At 39.4% G+C, this 21075-nt stretch overlaps 1 protein-coding gene across 1 annotated transcript in view; it reads right to left on the bottom strand.

Annotated features, from left to right (window-relative positions):
• Positions 1–20786, bottom strand: part of RABGAP1 (RAB GTPase activating protein 1) — a 153487-nt gene extending 132701 nt beyond the window's left edge. The window contains exons 1-2 of the mRNA XM_080819472.1: positions 20693–20786; positions 3592–3791 (exon numbers count right to left, since the gene is read on the bottom strand). Coding sequence (XP_080675598.1) covers positions 3592–3741 — 150 coding nt within the window. The 5' untranslated portion in view covers positions 3742–3791; positions 20693–20786. The remainder of the gene's footprint in view (positions 1–3591; positions 3792–20692) is intronic.
• Positions 20787–21075: the final 289 nt, after the last annotated feature.

The following is a 21075-nucleotide window of genomic DNA, read 5'->3' as shown; positions in this document are numbered from 1 at the left end:
TTGCATTTTTTTGTTTTCAAACTAGATAACATTAAATAATCTTTCTTCTACTTTGTAATAATTTCTTCTGCTTGATGATTTCTATTTCATTTGCTTTTCCTAAGGTGGCAATGACTGCTCAAGCATGTGGTTTCTCCCAATCCCACAGAATCCAGTTCCTATGCATGCTCACTGGCCATCTGCAAAGGCTCATTCTGACCATTCTTGCCCTCAGCAGTATGCACAAGAAGGCAGTCACTGGGGGTGGGTGTGTCTGGGTGAGCTGCACAGAGCTTGGTGGTACCCATAGCCCAGCTGAAGTGATCAGCAGGGGAGACAACCTCATGAACAGACTTCCCGACAGAGTTCCCAAAGCAGTTAATAAAATGTGTGTTCCTCTCATATGTTCCATTCTCAGCCTTAGCTAGTGTTCTCCCAGCAAGACTGTCCACCCCCAAGTTGTGTAGTTCACAACCCAATATTCTGGAAGGAGTGAGAAAGAAATGGGTTTTGGGAGTAGCCCACAAAGCTGGGGAATCCAGCACCTGCTCTCAATTTCCCACATGGAGAAAATCATGGGCAGAGAAAGTCTCTACTGGCATTGAGCTGTGCTATCTTGGGGGAAAGGTGACACAGGTAAAGTAAAACAGCTCCTTTCACAGACTTCAATGGATCCAATCTTGGATGTTTTTTGGTCCAAGCATGCTGAAACCTGATAGACCCCTCGACTTCCACAAAGGCACTCTAGTCCATGACTGATTGTCTAAATCAGTGTTCTTTAAGGGTAGGGTGGTAGTAAAGTTTATCCTGAAACTCCTGAAAACACCTCTCATTAATTCTTTTGCCAGCTGAAATTCATTGTTGATCCCCTCTAGTGAATTTTCGGTTTCAGCTGCTGTGCTTTTCCACTTCAGAATTTCCAACTGATTCCTTTTTTAATAATTTCTATCTCTTTAATGATATTCTGTATTTGATATGACACTGTCATCATACTTTCCTTTATTTCTTTAAGCGAGATTTCTTTTAGTTCATTGAACTTAATGGCTACTTTGAAGAATCTATGTATTAAATCCAACATGTCACTCTCATAACCAGTATCTACTACCTGCTCTTTTTTTTTTTTAAAAAAAAAAAAGGACATATGGGTTATTTTTTCATGTTTCTTTGCATGTTTACAATTTTGTGTTGGAAACTTAATATTTTAGATAATATATTGTACCAATTCACAGTACTGGTCTCCCCACTCTGGGACTTCTTTTTTTTTTATGCTTGATTGTTTATTTAGTAGCTAGATAGCTTATTTCCCTAAATTCTATTCCCCTAATTCCTATACTGTTAAACCTCTGACTTGCTCCCCTGGAGAGATTTGACTTTGCCTATAGTAATCCTAAAATGAGAGCAATTTTGAAAGAGTACTTGGTCTCCCTCTGACCACCATAGATGTTAAACTCCACTAATTATGGCCAACTGCTCTATAGTTTTCAACAATACACTTGGGTATAAACTACTCCACAGAATAACCAAATTGACATTACTTTGAAGGGAGAGTTTCAGAAGTCCCTGTTTGAGATTTGTTCTGACTCTAAGAGTCAGTCTCCTCCCAGTAAACCTATACTTAAATCTATATGTTCAATCAATCTACCAATCTCCTCTCCAATTACCTTTCACCACAAGGTCTACTGTTTTTGAGAATACCCTTGGGCTTGAATTTCTCTACTGTAAATAAATTTCTCTACTGTAAATAAAGTCAGTTTCTCTGGGAAGGGATTAGGAGCTGTTTTATGACCCCCTTCTCACAACAGGGAAAATCTGAGAGCCACAGTTGTGAAGCTGGGAGATGGAACAATAGCATGTTTTACCCTGAGTGACATGCCATCTTTAGAAGCTGAGTACATGGTGGTTGTAGGTGATATAGTAGTCTAAAGTCTTCTTGGTTTGTCTGTACTGGTGGGGAACCACTATTTTAGAGGCTAGGGCAACTGGACCCTCAGTATTCTAAGCAGCACTGTGCCCAAAGGAGAGCCTCTATCCCAAGAACAAGGGCTGGGCAAAAAAAGGGAAGCGGCATATCCCCCTCCCCCACCCCCCACCGCAATCTCTGAGTCACACTTGGCTAGCAAAATGTAGCTGGAGGCAGGATGAGAAACACAACTGCCCTGTTACTCCCTGGAAGATAGCCCCCCAACTAGGAGTCAGGGGCGGGGGCGGGGGATAATCCTGTCTTCTTGATTGCACTGATAATGGGGTTACCATTTTGCTCAGCTGGGATAGATGAGGGAAGCAATAGGTCTTGGTTCAAATATCACAGATTCTTTACCAAATTTTAGTCAATTTCCTTGAATAAATGTTTCTTTACTTGCTGTATACCCTTTAGAACACTTCCAAAGACTAAATCATTGTTTGTTTGTTTTAATAACTGCCACCAATTTTGCTGAGGATTAGGTCCACACATCTCCTTATGCCGCCATGCTAGAAGTCTCTATCAGCCAGTGAGCTTTTTAAAATGTAAATCAGATCATGCCCCCATTGAAAACTCTCCAAAAGATTCCTTCACATTTACAACAAAGTCCAAATTTCTCCTAAGCTCTACAAAAGTCTACATGATGCAGGCTCAGCCAAGCACTGGATATCAGTTTACCACTTTTTATTTCCTTTAGTCACTCTGCTCTAATCTCTGGCCTAACAAGGGTGGTCCTCTTCAGGATCTGTCTTCTGTTCCCTTTAAAAAGCTCTCCTCCTGGATTTCTCCTTGGCCTTCTTCCCCATTTCGTTCAGGTCTCTGCTCAAATGTCATTTCAAGACATTCTCTAAAATAGTACCTGCCCTTTATTCTTTATCCACGTATCCCACTCTGATTTTCTTCACAGCACCTAAATTTACATAACCTATTCATTTTGTTATGTGCTTAAAGTCTGTTTCCTCCATTAGAATAACAACTCTTAAGAGGGTAGGTGGCTTTGCAATCTTATTCACCACTGTATCCCCAGTATTTAGTACTTGGCACACAGTCAATACTCAATAAATACTTGTTGAATGAATAAACTTAAACAAGAACTGAAATATTTTTAAAGCGATTTACATTTTAAATGGCATTAACAGTGTTCTTCCTAATATTCATAAAGACAATGATTAACAGAGTATGGGGAAAAAAGTAAAATAGTTGTTCATTTGGCTTAGAAAATATAAACAAACAAAAATGGCCAATATCAACGTATTTAATATTGTTTCAATAATCCTAAAATATATTTTTATAAATTACACTGCTGACCTGCCCTTGCTTTTACACTACATATACCACAACCAGAAGAAATAATCATCTCTAATTTAATGAGAAAATAAAAATAATACTAAGGTCATAAATATTTCTACTATGACAGCTAGTTTTCACAATTGGGGTATTAGAAGATTTAGAAGCTAATCAAATTGAAAATCCTTAATCAAATATAAATTTGTCACCATCACTAATTATAAATAAAAGTCTTTACTATTAAAAAAGTTAGGATACTACTTCCCTTTTTTCAGTTGCACTCCATATACCTTCCTATTATAGGCCAAGTTTTGCAATGAGCCTAGCAAGGCTAAGCAAAAGAATCTTAGGTTATGGAGTTTTACCTTGAGTCCTGTTTTCTCGTCATCACTTCCATTATTTGTAGATGGTGTCTCATCTCCTTGCCTGGAAACCAAGACAAAATCTTCACTATTAAGAGTAGATACAGAGTCTGAGGAGACACTGATTTTTCCAACAGAAGCCTTGTCATCCATGACTCAAGAATGAAGCTCAACTCATGAATGATTAAATATTTTAAAAATGCCTGAAAAACAAAAACCATAAAGATACTCATATAGAATGTCTGCCAGATATTCAGTTATGCTCTAATTCTTACAAAATACATAAGGAAAAACTTTAAAAAATACTTTCAAAATCTCTTCCCAAGACTTTCACTACTTACAACTTAGGCTTTCTATTCCAAATAAAGGAATTTGATGCTATTCAGGACCAAGATATTTCAGATTAAAAAATAAATAAATAAAACAGATTCCCTTGAGAATAACTTCCTACCGACAGTGATTTCTTTGGCATATGTTACAACTCTATTGTTGGACCTCAAAAACTATAAAGTACTAAATTTCTGTTTTCTACCCTTTAATCTGTAAAGCTATACACATAAATGAAATTGAAAGCACACAGGACAATAACTAAGGTTTTTCTAATGTTACCGATCCTTAAATTTAAAATATTAATAAGATGCTTTTAAGAAATAAAATTTCATATTCACACTCAAGAGAAATAAATTCAAGACAGAGCAAATTCCTTACACAGCAAGAAATCAGAAATCCATTAAAAACTCATATCTTCCCATCCCATGGTTTCTTAGAGTTCAACTCAACATGAACATTACCAGTAAGTTTCATGCCAAAAATTCCCAGCAAGAAGTATAAAAATATGTCACTTATGAAAAGCCACTCAATTATTTATGGACTCCTGGAATAAAACTTAAACTCATCTACCATTCAAAAACCTGGTTCTGAATACTTTATGGCAATGTTCCCATTTGGTTGCCAAAACAGCAACAAACAATGCAACATACTCAGAAAGCTGTAACCAATAAACAGTAGCTCTAGCTCTATGCTCACCTTGTACCCCAAAGAGGTAAAGGTGCTGAGAGTCTATTTAATCTCTCCAATTAACAAGTCCTGATTTATGCTTTGTGTTTCTAACTGAACATATATTTATTGAGCATACACCATGTGCCAAGCACTACTTTCCTTTCAAAGGCTCACAACTAAACACCTGGCAGCAGGAATTACACAATCCCTGAGTATTACCGTTAAACAGACAAGAAGATGGCAACCCCAAAAGAAGGTAATTTACCTAGGCATAACTAAGGATGGAACCCTTACTTCTACTACTTACTGCTTCCTATTTAAACTAATTTCCTTGTTTAAATGGCTATCATAGCTTTACATTTCATAGGACTAAATTTAGATGTATACTGTGGCATTCAAAGACACTTCAAAATGTACTTTTTGAAAACTTTTTCCAATGTAGTTTTGCTTCATCCATTCAATGAATACTCACTAAGTGTCTAGTGTATAAAGAATAATACATGGTAAACAAGAGAAAATAGATTCTTGCCCCCAAGAAATGTATACTGTAGCAGAGAACAGAGGCACATTGAACAACAGGTTAACAGGTACTGATTTAGGGTAAAGAAAACTATGGGAACATGTTTGGAGAGGGACCTAGACACGAAAAGTTAAGAAATATATTCACCTGAAACTAGTAGAATATTGTATGTCAATTATATTTCAATAAAAAAATAAATTATTAGAAGAGGTAATGTCCTTACTAAAGATATATACTTTATTTTTTTTTTTTTAAGATTTTATTTACTTATTTGACAGAGAGAGAGACAGCAAGAGACGGAACACAAACAGGAGGAGTTGGAGAGGGGGAAGCAGGCTTCCCGCTGAGCAGAGAGCCAGATGCAGGACTTGATCCCAGGACACTAGGATCATGACCTGAGCCGAAGGCAGACGCTTAACGACTGAGCTACCCAGGCGCCCCAAGATAAAAACTTTAATAAACACCCATGTATTTGCCGTTATTGGATCCTCTTACTAAAGTGGTTTCCTTGCTTTTGTACTCCATCAACTCCAACTCATCAATTCTGATCTAACTCCTTTTCCTAGTAGCTTGCCAATCCTCATCCCAGAACCAAATAAGCTGCTTGCCTTATTTCTGCTCCTCTACCATTTTACATTTTTACAGCACGTATTGCGATGTATTACAATTTGATGGTAACTGTCTCTTAATTTAATCTTCACATCATTTATTACACAGATAAGGAAATTGAGACCTAGACTGAGGTGTAACTTGTTCAAGATAATGGCTGTAATGTAAGGTGGTTAGAGGCAAAGGCAAAAATTGAACCCAGTTATCTGTTATTCCAGAAGCTATGCTCTTTCTGTCAGATTATGACACCTTTCCAATGTCACGAATCTGGGCTCTGTCCCAAAACACTCAGTACTGGGTAAAGGAATTTTTATCTTTTGTAGAACATGCTCATACTTCAGGCAAGGTTCTTCATGCTTAATTAGATTTCCATTCTTTTAAATTGTGATTAATAGCAGAATGCCTCAGAAAGTTCTCTAAAGCTATGATCTGAGACACTGACTATTTCCTATAGTACTGTAGACTCAAAAAATAATATACTTTGGTATTTAAACACTACGGAACTGCGAAGACTTGGCCAACTCCAAGTTCAACCTATTTCCTTTGAGGAGGTGATAGGAAAACACACTTTATAAAATACTATTTGTTTTGGCACCTGTAAAAAAAACTGAATCACTCAGTGGGAATGAAGTTTATCAAAACATGAAATAGTACAGGAAAAGTTATACAAGACTCCCCTCCTCTGGCCTCCACAATAAAGAGGTGTCCCAGAACCTGGTGTACTCCTGGAAAAGCTGTATTTGCAACCTCTCTGGAGACCATGAGGAGTAACTGTTTTGTTTTTAATCCCTACTTTTATCATTTACCAAAAGAAGCCCCTACTGTAATCCTTCATCCTTCAGACTGCAATTCTAGGTCTAAACCTCATGGATAATTAAGAACAAGCTTCTTCCTCCAAACATCCTGCACCACCAGCTCTCTTCCTACTTTTCCTTATAAAATCCATCACCATTTGACACACTTTATGTTTTAATCATTTTTTTAAAGATTTTATTTATTTATTTGACACAGAGAGAGAGAGATCACAAGTAGGCAGAGAGGCAGGCAGAGGGGGGGGGGAAGCAAGCTCCCTGCTGAGCAGAGAGCCCGATGTGGGGCTCGATCCCAGGACCCTGAGATCATGACCTGAGCCGAAGGCAGAGGCTTAACTCTCTGAGCCACCCAGGCGCCCCTAATCATTTGTTTTTAAATAACATGTAAGCTAGAACCTAAGTACCACCACGACAGAGATGTGTCTGTTTCATTAACTGCTGTACCTTAGCACCTGGAACAGTGCCTGGCTCCATCCCAGGACACTAGCACATAGTAGGGGCTCAAATACTTGCTAAAAAATTAGGATAAATAGTAAATAAAGATGGACAAGAACAAGAGCCACCCAATGAAAATGTAAGATCATCTACTGACTGACAGAACACATGTCACATTTGTGACAGTAAAGCACACAATTAAGAGTTGGAAAAACCTAAGTTAGAATACTGGCTGCACTACCTAATAGTGTGAGCTTTGTCATAATGAGCCTTAGTTTCCACAAGTGAAAATGACGTACTATCTAGCTTACAAAACTATTGTAAAAATTACTAAGGAACATATGTACACCTTATTTAGTAACACACAAAAAACAGTATAAGCACCCAGTAGTTACAGCTTTTTAAGCTAACTTCCAGTTTTAAAAGAATTAACAACTATCAGAGCACCTGGGTGGCTCAGTCAAGCGTCTTCCCTCAGCTCAGGTCATGATTTCAGGGTCCTGGGATTGAGCCCTGTGTTGGGCTCCCTGCTCAGCAAGGAGTCAGCTTCTCTTTCTCTCTCTGGCACATCCCCCACCCACCCTGTGCTCTCTGTCTCAAAAAGTTCAATAAAATCTTCAAAAAAAAAAAAAAAAAGAATTAACAAGTATCAACTGATTAAGGTAATTCAGTTTCAGAAACACAATACTAGGACAAAAATACATAGCTTTCTTATTTTCCACATTCTAATTTCTTTGTATCTAAATAAATGTAAAGGAATACTCTAAATAAAAAATGTTTTACCTTTATATGATACTTTACAGATTACTAAAACATACACATTCTTAATCTCATTTTACCACCTAACAATTCTATAAGGTAGACAGAGTAAGGATTTTTATCCCATTTTAATAAGATAATATACATATATGGATCCTGGTATAGGTAGGAACTAGTTATTTCCTTCTTTTAAACAAGTGACAACCTACACCCTAGCATACCTAGTTACCAACAGGGCCAGGTTGGTGAGTCAAGTTCAAGGATGTTTCCTTCTCTATCACCTTTAAAAAGTCAGTAAATCACTTAAAATGATAGGTGATTTTGTTTATGCAGCCTCCAGCATCAAACCCAAAAGTTCAATTGTTAAGTTTTTCAGAACTTCTTTTACTACTTTTATCCTTATTAACATATAAAAGATCCCTAGAGATTTTCTGATTGAAGATTAGTCTCATGGGGGAACCTAGCTGGCTTAGTAAGTAGACACAGTCGGTCAGGGTCTTGAGTTTGAGCACCATGTTGGGCACAGAAATTTAATAAAAAAAATTTTTAGGGGCGCCTGGGTGGCTCAGTGGGTTAAAGCCTCTGCCTTCGGCTCGGGTCATGATCCCAGGGTCCTGGGATCGAGCCCCACACCGGGCTCTCTGCTCCGTGGAGAGCCTGCTTTGTCCTCTCTCTCTCTGCCTGCCTCTCTGCCTACTTGTGATGTCTGTCTGTCAAATAAATAAATAAAATCTTAAAAAAAAATTTTTTTTTTTAAAAGGGGCGCCTGGGGACACCTGGATGGCTCAGTTAGTTAAGCGCCTGCCTTCAGCTTGGGTCATGATCTCAGGGTCCTGGGTTCGAGTCCCACATCAGGCTCTCTGCTCAGTGGAGAGTCTGCTTCTCCCTCTGCTGCAGCGCCCCCTGCTTGTGCATTCTGACAAATAAATAAAATTGTAAAAAAAAAAAATTGGGGGGTGCCTGGGTGGCTCAGTGGGTTAAAGCCTCTGCCTCCAGCTCAGGTCATGATCTCAGGGTCCTGGGATCAAGCCCCACATCAGGCTCTCTGCTCAGCAGGGAGCCTGCTCCCCACCCCCCGCCTGCCTCTCTGCCTACTTGTGATCTCTGTCTGTCAAATAAATAAATAAAAATCTTAAAAATAAAAAAATTGGGGGTGCCTGGGTTGGTTCAGTTGGTTAAGCAGCTGCCTTCAGCTGCATTCAGGTCATGATCCCAGGGTGCTGGGATCGAGCCCCACATTGGGCTCCCTGCTCAGCGGACAGCCTGCTTCTCCCTCTCTCTGCTTGCCACTCTGCCTACTTGTACACTTTCTATTTCTGTCAAATAAATAAAATCGTTTAGAAATTTTTTTAAAAATTAAAAATTTAAAAATTACAAAATAAAAAGGGGCACCTGAGTAATTCAGTGAATTGAGCAACCACCTCTTGATTTTGGCTCAAGTCATGATCTCAGGGTTATGGGATCGAGTCCTGCGTCATGTTCCATGTTGGGTATTGAGTTAGCTTGGGATTCTCTCTCTCCCTCTCCCTCTGCTTGCTGCTCCCCCAGCTAGTGCTCTCTCTCTCTCTCAAATAAATCTTTTTTTTTTTTTTCTGATGGGTAGTTTATTTTATTCTTTTGTTGGACTGATCCTTTTTTTTAAATTAACATATAATGTATTGTTTCAGGGGTACAAGTCTGTAACTCATCAGTCTTACACAATTCACAGCACACACCATAACAGATACCCTCCCCAATGCCCATCACCCTGCCTCCCCAACCTTCCCACCCTCCTCCCCTCCAGCAACCCTCAGTTTGTTTCCTGAGACTAAGAGTCTCTTACGGTTTGTCTCCCTTCCTGATCCCACCTTGTTTCTTTTTCCCCTCCCTTCCCCCCCACAAAGCCCCACCCTGCCTCTCAAATTCCTCATATCAGAGAGATCATATGATAATTGTCTTTCTCTGATTGACTTAATTCGCGTAGCATAATACCCTCTGGTTCCATCCATATTGCTGCAAATAGCAAGAGTCTGTGTTTTGATGGCTGCATAGTATCCCATTGTATATATATACCACATCTTCTTCATCTGTTCATCTGTTGATGGACAGCTAGGTTCTTTCCATAGTTTGGCTATTGTGGACATTGCTGCTATAAACATTCAGGTGCACGTGCCCCTTCAGATCACTACATTTGTATCTTTAGGGCAAATACCCAGTAGGGCAGTTGCTGGGTCATAGGGTAGCTCTATTTTCAACTCAAATCTTTTCAAAAAAAATTTTTAAAAACAAAGAAAATTAGTCTCATGATATCAAAACTCTTTACAAACTTTTAGCCTAAATTTACTGTTCTGTGCCCTAAGTGACAATTTATACTTAACTATACTTCTGCAAAGATCATGGCAAATAATGTACCTCAGTCTTGCCAAAAGAAGATCATTTTCATTCTCAATCTCCTCTTTCTTAGAGACCCAGCTAATGGGGAGTAAAATGGAAAGGAAATGGGGCACCTTGGTGGCTCAGTCAGTAAAGCATCTGCCTTTGGCTCAGATCATAATCCCAGGGTCCTGGAATGGAGTCCAACATCTGGCTTCCTGCTCAGCGGGCAGTCTGCTTTTCTCTCTCCCTCCCTCCATCTGCCCTCCCCACTGCTTGTTCTCTTTCTCTCAAATAAATAAAATCTTAAAAAAAAAAAGAAGAAAAGAACTGCCCATGATAAAGTTTCTTTTGATAGTCCTTCAATAGCAGAGGGCTCCTGGGCAATCGGTGTTTACTTTTTAAAAACTCGTTTTTTGGACGAAGTACTATCTGATACTAACATTCAGAGGAGTAACATAAACAGCAAACTTGCAGTGGCATGAATTTGCTTATGTGCAATTGGTAGAGGCAAAAATCACCTCCCAATAAGTGACCTACCTAACTCAATAAAAGAGGTGTGAGTGATACTTGTAATTGAACTTGACATGCTTGAGACAAAATGTGCTAGTTCCCAGCCACTATTCCAGGGCTCTAATTCATCTTTATTTCCTTGAAACTCTTTCCTCCCAAAGTAATATTAACTGCCTCCATCTCTACCACTTTCAATAGGACACTCAAGTCGAAGAGCAGTCGCTCTCTCAAAAATCTGGCTCCTCCATCTCTCACCAACCCTTATCGAACCTCCTCTTTTTAAAACTTAATTTAAACCCTCATCTGTGGGGGAACCTGGGTGGCTCAAGTCGGTTGAGCATCTGCCTTTGGCTCAGGTCATGATCTCGGGAGTCCTGGGACTGAACCCCATGTTGGGCTCCCTGCTCAGCAGGGAGTCTGCTTCTCTCTAACCCTCTGCCCCTCCACCTACTCCTTCTCTCTCATGAACTAATAAATAAAGTCTTTAAAAACACACACACACACACACACAAAACACCTCATCTGTGGCCCTGGGTATTTTACCCTCTCCACGTCATTATTTTTAAACTTTTTTTTTTTAAAAGATTTTATTTATTTATTTGACACAGAGAGATCACAAGTAGGCAGAGAGTCAGGCAGAGAGAGAGGGGGAAGCAGGCTCCCTGCTGAGCAGAGAGCCCAATGTGGGACTCGATCCCAGGACCCTGAGATCATGACCTGAGCTGAAGACAGAGGCTTAACCCACTGAGCCACCCAGGCGCCCTCTCAGCGTCATTTTAAAAAGGAAATAAAGAAACTAGTCAAGTACAGTACTAACTTTCAAAGCCCAAATAATTTTTTTTTCAGTTCTCATCATCTTCTACCACTGAAATAAATGAAAATGCTGACCATTTCTTTATTCTGAAACTTTTTTCTTGCTTCCATTTTCTACCTTTGACTACCTTTTCTCAGGTATCACTTAAGTTCCCTTTCTTCTGCCCCCCCCTTTTTAAAAGTTTTTATTTATTTATTCACGAGAGACAGAGACAGAGAAAGGCAGAGGGAGAAGCAGGCTCGCTGCAGAGCAGGGAGCCTGATGTGGAACTCAATCCCAGAACCCCGGGATCACGACCTGAGCTGGAGACAGACGCTTAACCAACTGAGCCACCCAGGCACCCCTCTTCTGCCCATTCTTTAAGTTCTACCCTGTTCCTCTTCTTTTTCCACTTTTCCCTGGCTCTTACTAGCTCACACAGTTACAATTTTTTTTTTTTTTTTTTGGTGTGCTGACAATACTCATAGCTCTATCTTTCCTCTCTAATTCCATATGGGTGTTTGTATTGTGTTTTTCTTTCCGTTTTTTTTTTTTTTCCTTTTCCTTTTTCTTTTTTTTTTGAGAGGGAGGAGGGTGAGAGGAGGGGCAGGGAGAGGGAGAGAGAGAATCTTTTTTTTTTTTTTAAGATTATTTATTTATTTATTTGACAGACAGATCTCAAGTAGGCAGAGAGGCAGGCAGAGAGAGAGAGAGAGAGGAGGAGGAAGCAGGCTTCCCCGCAAAGCAAAGAGCCCAACGTGGGGCTCGATCCCAGGACCCCAGGATCATGACCTGAGCCGAAGGCAGAGGCTTTAACCCACTGAGCCACCCAGGGGCCCCGGGAGAGAGAGAATCTTAAGCAGGCTCCGTGCCCAGCACGGAGCCCGACATGGGGCTTGATCTCACAACCCTGAGATCATGACCTAAGCTGAAATCAAGAGCCAGATGCTCAACCGAATTAGCCGCCCAGGCGCCCCTGTGTTTTCCTTTCTATTTCGTATTAAGTTTCTGACATGTGCCAGGCACTATGTATAATGTTATGGTGAGGAATAATAGGTAGTCTTTACCTAGGATAGGCTTACAGTGGTACAGAAAATGGACAGATGAGCAGGAAATTATAGTGCTTGGTATAATAGAGGTATGCGAAGGATGTTGTGAGAATACACAGAACAGTTCTGCTACATGTATTCATGACCATCTCAAAATCAATTCCATGTAAACCTCTGTCAACCCCACAAACATATTCTTTCTTCCTCATAGGTTCCCTATCCTGGTTAACAACTACTGATCCGAGACAGAGATGTTCTCCCCTGGAACACTAATGGATTTTGGTTCCAAAACACCCCAATCTTATTCTCTGACATCCTTCATGTCACTGACTCATGAGTACTCCATTCTCTTTCAACTAAAACATAAGTTTCCTTTCCTAGACTCTCCCTATGGGGCGCCTGGGTGGCTCAGTTGGTTAAGCAACTGTCTCTGGTCAGGTCATGATCCCAGGGTCCTGGGATCGAGCCACACGTCAGGCTTCTTACTCAGCAGGGAGCCTGCTTCTCCCTCTCCCTGCTACTCTGCCTGCTTGTGCTCTCTCCCTCTCTCTGTCAAATAAAATAATAATAATAATAATCTAGACTTTTCCTAGTCATTGATTATCAAGGTCCTATAGCTAATATCTAAAATTTAGCTAAAAAGCTAAAATCTAAAATATCTGATCATATATCCCACCCTTTCCTCAAAACCTTTGACTGCTCCTGACGGAAAATAGAATAAAACCCCAACTCTCATTAGTCTTCAAAATAGGGAAACAGTCTATCATTCTAGTCTTATCTCCTTCTATCAAACCATACCAGAAATGCACCAATATGTCATGCATTTTTATGCTTTCAAGCCTTTGCTCATGTTGTTTGCTAATCTAGGAACAGGTCTCCATTTCCCCAGGTAGTTCTTCTCCCTCACCAGCAATCTTATGTTACAATCAAATATCCAAACTCCCCCTTTCCTTTCTGCAATATTCATTATTTCTCTCAAGGGCTCCCTAAGGCTTTTGTTTGCTTTTTACTTCTATCACAAAATTATAGCATTTATCACACAGTAGAATAATATTATACCTCTTCCCTACTCCAATACATTGGTTGATCATTTATTCCAGAAAGAATTACTAAATAAAAACCACTATAGTAAACACTGGGAATACAATGAGCACAGACAGTCCCTGTGAACTATTTGTGGACTGGGATCTTGGGTTTTATTTGTATTATCTTTATATCCTTGTTTACTAGCAGCCCTACATAAATTTGATTGAATAATACTCTTTAATCAGTGTTTAACTGGTAGGAGGACAGATGACAAATATGCTACACTACAAACATGTGACTTGGGGATATGGATATGGATGGCAACTAGAATGAAGAGACTCAAAAAGAACTACCTTTGAGTGTGCCTCGCTGACTCTTCATCAAGTTCCCAACTGTCAAACTCAAAACCAGTTAACACTGAGTCAGAAGATATATCTTAGATTCCCTTTGGACCAAAACACTCTCATCACTTCCTTCACAATACCCATCATTTTTGTTGCTCAACCAGCGAGCAAATGAGTACAGCTTTAGGGAATCTTAAAGGGGATACTTAAGTTATCTTGCTAAATATAAAGAAACAGTAATACTTACTAGTTCCTACTGCCAATTATATGGTCAACATGGTACTAAAAAGCTATATATGCATTATTTCTAATGTTCACATAAACTTTGACAGATATTGACTTCTTATGACGAACAGACTGAGGTTGAGACAGGTTCCATAACCTACTTAAGTTCACACATAAAACTGTAGGTGCCTCTGTCCTTTTCTGGAATGCAGCTCTTCTCCTTGGTGTCCTTATCTCCATTATCTCTCCATTCTAATCCATTCTCTACGTTAGGTACCAGTTGTATCTGTCTAAAACACAGATAAGGTTACTCTCTGTTCAGAAAAAGACAAAACAGGAAGGAAGAGAATCAAGTCTCAAAGATGCTGTAACAGGTCAATTTCTCTGGGTCTGTAGCCCTTTAAAATTAAACTGCATACTAAGAAGTTATTATTTTTTTTAATCACACTATATTAACCTCAGCTTTTTTCTTTTTTCCTTGGCTCAGATGTTTTCCTGCACTGGTTTTCACATGAGTTTCTCACAGCCTAGCCCTGGGAAGGGTGGGACAAATTTAACAAAACTCAATGGAAAATTATCCCTTCTTTATAAAAATAAATTCCTTTCCACCACTACTAATTGCTAAACAATAGATGTGTCTTTGTTTGTTGAAGTCTAACTCTGAATTTGGAGGCTGTTTCTTTGAATTATTCTAGTGAGCTAAGAGAACCATATTAATTCAAGCCTTCTGAATAATTTCAACTTAGCTTAGAAAACCAGAAAGAAAAGAAAACAAAACAACCATCTTGGGCCTACAGCAAGTAAAAGCAAGAAAAACCAGGTTATCTAAAAGTCATCATCAGGCAAATTTTAACCTGCAATTCACTTCCTTCAACTATAAAGTGATTGCTTAAGTTCAATTCCAGAAAAATTTAAAAGGATAACTTAATTATAGGAATATAGAAATTTGTAAGACAGAAGGGTTTACATTTAATTTTTTAAAAGATTTTAAAGTTTTAATCTTGTTAAATTGTGGCTAAATATATGTTACTATTTTACCCATTTTTAAGCGTACATTTTGTGGCACTGAGTACATTCACATTATTGTGCAACTATCACCACCATCCACCTCTAGAACTCTTTTATCTTCCCCAACTGAAAGTCCATATCCATTAAACACTAACTCTCATTCCTCCAGGCAACCAACACACTATTCTTTCTCTATGAATTTGACCATTTCAGGTACCTCATAAAAATAGCAGAATCACAGAGTATTTGTCCTTTTGTGGCTGGCTTATTTCATTTGGTATAATGTCTTCAAAGTTCACCTATGTTATAGCATGTGTCCTAATTTCCTTTCTACTTAAGACCGAGTAATATTCTATGGAGTATGTATACTAAATTTTGTTTATCCATTTGTTGTTCGATACAATTTTTTTTCCTTAAAGATTTATTTATTTCAGGAAAGGGGAGACCCCAATGCAGGGCTCCATCCCAAGACCCTGAGATCATGACCTTAGCTGAAATCAAGAGTCAGATGCCCAACTGACTGTGCCACCCAGGCGCTCTGGTTATACAAGTTTTTAAAGCCCAACTGTAACATTATAGGATCTTTAAGGTAAAACTCACAAAATTAGTAAAGGGCCCAAAGAAGACAACTATTGTTTCCAGAGTTACTTCTCACTTTGTCATGAGTAACAAAGCTTTATTAAAGTTAATAGTCTGGTACAATATTAAAAAAAAAAAATTAACTCCTTGGTCCTTCTTGATGTGACTTAAACAATGTTGTAGCTTCAGTTTTCTCGTATGAGAAAGGAAAGGAATGAACATTTCTATTCTTTTGTCATTGGGAGTAATCAGGAAGAGGGTGGGGAGATGCCAGGTGCTGTCCAATCTTAATCCATGATGTAAGCATAATCAGTTCCATTTCTGCAAATGAAGAAACGGTGTCTCAAAGGTATTAAGTAGCTTACCTTTAGTCACACAGTAAGTACAAGACTTGGGATATCTGTGTATTTCTGATACCAATGTTAACACTCACCCCCTATATCTTGATACCTCAAGATGAAACGTACAAGAGGTAAGAGTGGAAGAAATGGACATAAAATAATTCATTTAACTCTGAGTTGATTATCTGAATGCAGTACTGTTGACAGCTAAAAGGGGGGAAAATGTAGGTGGTTTCCCCATGTTCCTATGGATATTTCAGGAAACACCACTTTAATTTTTTCCAGAACTCAAGGTATGATGACTTTATGCCACCTCAACACAATATCTCCAAAACTATTTAAATTATTTGGATGCCATTTCCACAATAGAAACCTACTTCTGGGAACAATGAAAGTTAGCTCATTCACAAAGTCAGATTATGTCTGCCCTCCCTAGTATAGATTTGAAAAAAAAAATTGTTTTCTCTTTTTCTGGAACAGATTCCTAGGGCATAATGATTTACATTAGTACTTTATATATCTGGAAGTATGAATTTTTAAAACTTATTTATTTGAGAGAGACAGAAAGTGAGAGAGAGAGGGAGACAGATCACAAACAGGGAGGAGAGGGAGAAACAGGCTCCCGCTGAGCAGGGAGCCCACAGTGGGGCTTGATCCCAGGACCACAGGATCACAACCTAAGCCGAAGGCAGATGCCCAATCAACTGAGCCAACCGGGCACCCCCTTAACTATAACCTCTTTTTTACTTTTAGGGAAAAGTGTGTATCCAAACCACAAATGTTTTGGCAGATCCACACTTGTTTTCTGCACCTTCTGATATAAGGTGGCCAGAATTACACAAGGTTGGTGGGACATAGGACAAGTGTGTTGAATAAGGGATGGGCAAACATTTATTACACATTTTCATCACAGCACTGGAATAGACACTGTGTGAGAATATTAAAAAATTCACAAATACTAAGTTCCATAGATGTTTTTAAACCTATCTGAAAAAATTGGTTCTCACAACCAAAAGCAAAAAATTTAAAGATTTGTTCCTGCCAGGGAATAATTTTTGTAAAGAAGTATTAGCTTTGGAGGTTAGACAGATTTCAGATTTTTCTTCAATTCATAGAGAATTCAACAGGTAACTACGATAAGGATATAACCATTTCTCTTCTATAGATATATCAGAGGTCTGTTCACAGAAAATTGTGTGTCACAGCAAAAGAGATTTACATGACATGTTCCTACTCTTACATTGCCAGAATCCGTTCATCAGCATCCTTTAAGGTCATAAAACAGTTTATTACCTCTACAATAAAAAATATGAAAATGATTAACTCAAGGCTCTTCTCAGTAGTATTATACAAATCCCCAACACTTAATCCAATTTAGCCTTGCATGCTGTCTCTTAATACCCATGATGATATTTAAAATATGCTCCCCCAAAAAGATTCCGTATATCAATTCCTTTTTCTGATACGAGGGCCATCTTCAAAAAAAGGAAAACGAGATTATAACCACAGGTTGTTGGTTGTAATTACCAAAATGTGTAAATAAGGAAACATATGTATAATCTTTCTATATTGTATATAAAATTATAAATATGTAACATATATAATTTTATATATTTATAATTTTATATAATTTAATTGTACATAAAATATAAATTTTTATATATTTACAATTTTAAATATAAATTACAATATGCATTTTGTATACATATAAGTATATATGAAATAATTTTGTTATATTTAATAAATTTTACATATTATATATAAAATAGATTTTTTAAATAGTCAAATTATTGTTAAGCTTTACAGTTAGTAACATTTTGTTAAAGTCACCACAGGCTCTAGTTTGCTAATGTACCTAAAGAAATAACAGATTTTAGCATGGAGAAAAATATATTCCCACAAAGATTAATGGATTCCAAGGAGTGGTGATTTATAACATAAAAAGGTGATGCAACCTTAACTGGAGATCTGTAACAACCATGCGTGGACTCTTATGAGTGATGTGGACCTCCCAATCTGGCAGCACAGCCATACATTTAAGAAGATACACCTCCTGCTTCAGAGGCATGGTAGTATATACTATTTAACGTCAGGTATGAACTTAAAAATAAGGGCTTTATTTTTACATGTGATCCACAAAAAAAGGAATTTTGGGGAAAAGTTAGGCCTCATAAAACTCTACTATGCTGGAAAGACAATCGTCAAGAGAGTCTCATTGATGACTACCTCAGAGATACTGGTTGCTTTGAAAAGAGGGAAACTTCCAGGCTAAATTCTATAACTAAAGTGTTCGTCATGACTTGCAAACTGTCATATTTGTTCAGTTTTTGTATAGGAAGAGAAACAAAGCTATTAGGGTCGATAAGAGTGGTTATAAGTTTAAACGTCTATCCAGTATTATTTTGACTTAAAAGTTTTCCAAAGAATCAATATCTCTCAGAAACAACACAGCACAGAAGGTGGAGGGTGGGGAATGGACTGGGTAACCAATCTATGCAAAAAAGAAATAGCTGTTAAGTTGCTGCCCACTGACTTTGAGTCCTTGGCCTTGGATTTTCTTTCTTTCTTTGGGATCTAACCATGGAAAACCAATAAAACAAGGCAGTTGCATACAAAGCACCCAAATGTCATGCCAAACCCTTCTTTAAGTATGTTGGTTAAATCAGCACTTCGATATTTAAATTCTAACTCCATGAAGGATTATTTACTCCACATGCTTGAGAAGTCTAATCATATCTGATTACACTGAAAACTACAAAGATATTATGGGTAGCCTACACCAGAACCTCGGCACACCACTGTCTATAAAGACACTCAACAGCAGCACTGATTTAAACTATTAAATTATTTTCTAAAGCCTGTACTCAAAGATCACTTGTTAATTACTGCAAAATGATGAGACCTTCAAAGTAGGTTATGCATTAGCTGGAAAGACGGTCAATAACAATGACTTCTTAAAAAGAATTTGGGCTGGAAAGTTTAACTGGAAATATACTCAAAAGAAAATGACTTCTTTAAAGAATCTGGGCTGTAAAGTTGATATATATTTGAAGGAACTCATGTCTCTTCGTGTAGATAACGTGCACAATGCACTTCTTTCAATATGTAATGTAAAAGGTAGGAAACAGGTGTCTTCCCTCTTACAGTGTCCCACTAAATTACCACTCAACTCAAATTAAGGACGTGTCAACAGCTAATAAGACACTATTCCAGTAAGACCAAAATGCACAGAGTTCGTAGGTTAACTATCCAAACAAACATATGCCTTAACACCAATGACCTAACTTAATCAACAGTAAACTGGGTTATAAAACTGAAAAGAAGTACACTACATCATAGCAAGAGTTCAATTTTAATTAGGAATTTGAATTATCTGTATTCAAGCTACATGTAAATTTTAAATGTTACTAGTAAATACCAAACAGTCATGGATGCAAATCTAATGCGATCTGAGATCTATAAAGGAAGAACATAAAGAACGCTCTTCCACATTCATTTTCAGTTTTTATAAGTAAACTCTACTTAAAAGCCTTCAATATATATTAAAATAGCACCTTATACACGTTGAATTGAGGCCAACAGGTCCTTCGTTTAAAAGAAGTTTAATGTGTACTTCCTTGGCATTTAACTTTTTTTCAACTTTTCAAACATCAGTTTAATGTGATAAACACAGTGCAATTCACCCTCCATTGTTTTCTTTTTAAATAAACAAAGCAGCTGGAAACAGAAACATTACACTATTCCAGTCACATGTACGGAACACAGGTGTTTATACGGATAAAAAAATTAAATGAATGGTGAAACCATGCCCCTGATAGTTTTTTTCCCCTACTAATAAAAACCACAAAAGCCAAAAGATTTCAAATCCAAGTTGGAACACAATTTTAAACTAACGAAGCACTAGTAGCATGATCACTTAACACGGCCTTCTAGCACGTTTGCTTCCACGATAAAGGAATCCCCGAGAAAGCTTAAATACGGAGATGCCTGTAAAAACAAGTGCAGATGCTAACAGTGGTTAGAAGAGCAGGGACCAAAAGTAGTACTAGGCAATGGACAGCGAACTCTTAGAAGTCTGGGTTATCCTCTGGCTCAACACCTGAAAATCCCTAAGGGACCGCTGAGAATCAAGACGCAGCAACAAGGTACTGGGAGCAGATACTTAAAGGACATGGGGAGAGCGAGACACTTTAACTGCAGGTGGGGAAAAGGAGAAGGATCAGTACAAGTTGGCAGGCCAGCAGTAAAAGAAAGCAAGTCTTTCAAATTTGGCGCAGCCCACGAAGCTAGCTTGAGGCCCAAGCCAGCTGAAGTCATAAATACAGGCCCAACTGGCAAAAGGGAGAAACTGAGGCGGAGGGAGCAGCCAGATTCCCAAACAGGACCTGGCCCCAAACATGAAAGTCGAGAGACAATCCGGCTTTGCCTGGGGGTCAGAGGGACTGCAGGAAGCTCAGGACTCGGTAGACAGACACCCACCCAGACAGGGGGAACCGGTTTGGGCAGGGGCTGCAAGAGCGTTCCCGCCTGCGCATGCGCCCTTTCCCCTCCGCCACAGCTCCCCCTCCCCCCAATCACGGCTCCCCTCAGAACCCGGCTCGTCGAGGGAGGTGAGCGCAGTCTGGCCGGCCCAGCCCCGCGGGATGAGAACACAGCCGGGCCCCCAGCAGGGGCTGTCACAGGATTCCCCCGGGCTTGGTGGATAGGAGGATGGGAGGAGGAGGGGAAACGCGGCCCTACCCGACCCGCCGTCTCCTCCTCCGCCGCCCGCCGTTCGCCGTCCCGGAGGCTCCGCCGCCTGGGCCTCCCCAGCCGCCCTGCCCCCGCCCTCCCCGCCCCCTACTCACGTGAGAGCCGCTTCTTCCGCCCTCCGCCCCGCCTCCCGCCCCGCCTCATAGGCCTGCGGCGAAGCCGAGCAGCCCCATTGGCCCAACAGCAGGCGGCGAGGGCGTACTTCCTTTCCTCGAAGCTCCACCTGGGCTTTTACCCTGGCACGGGAGTCTGCGCCTGCGCCGAGTCTGCACTCCTGAAGGTGGGGTAGCGGTGTGCTCTGTGTTGGGACTCGGTCGGGCAGCTGCTGTGACTGCTTCAGGGACTGGAAGCAGGATGACAGAGGAATCAAG

This window comes from Martes martes, assembly GCF_963455335.1.
Source record: "Martes martes genome assembly, chromosome: 12".
In the NCBI taxonomy this organism is placed as follows: domain Eukaryota; kingdom Metazoa; phylum Chordata; class Mammalia; order Carnivora; family Mustelidae; genus Martes; species Martes martes.
This window is presented reverse-complemented; position numbering and strand designations above follow the sequence as displayed.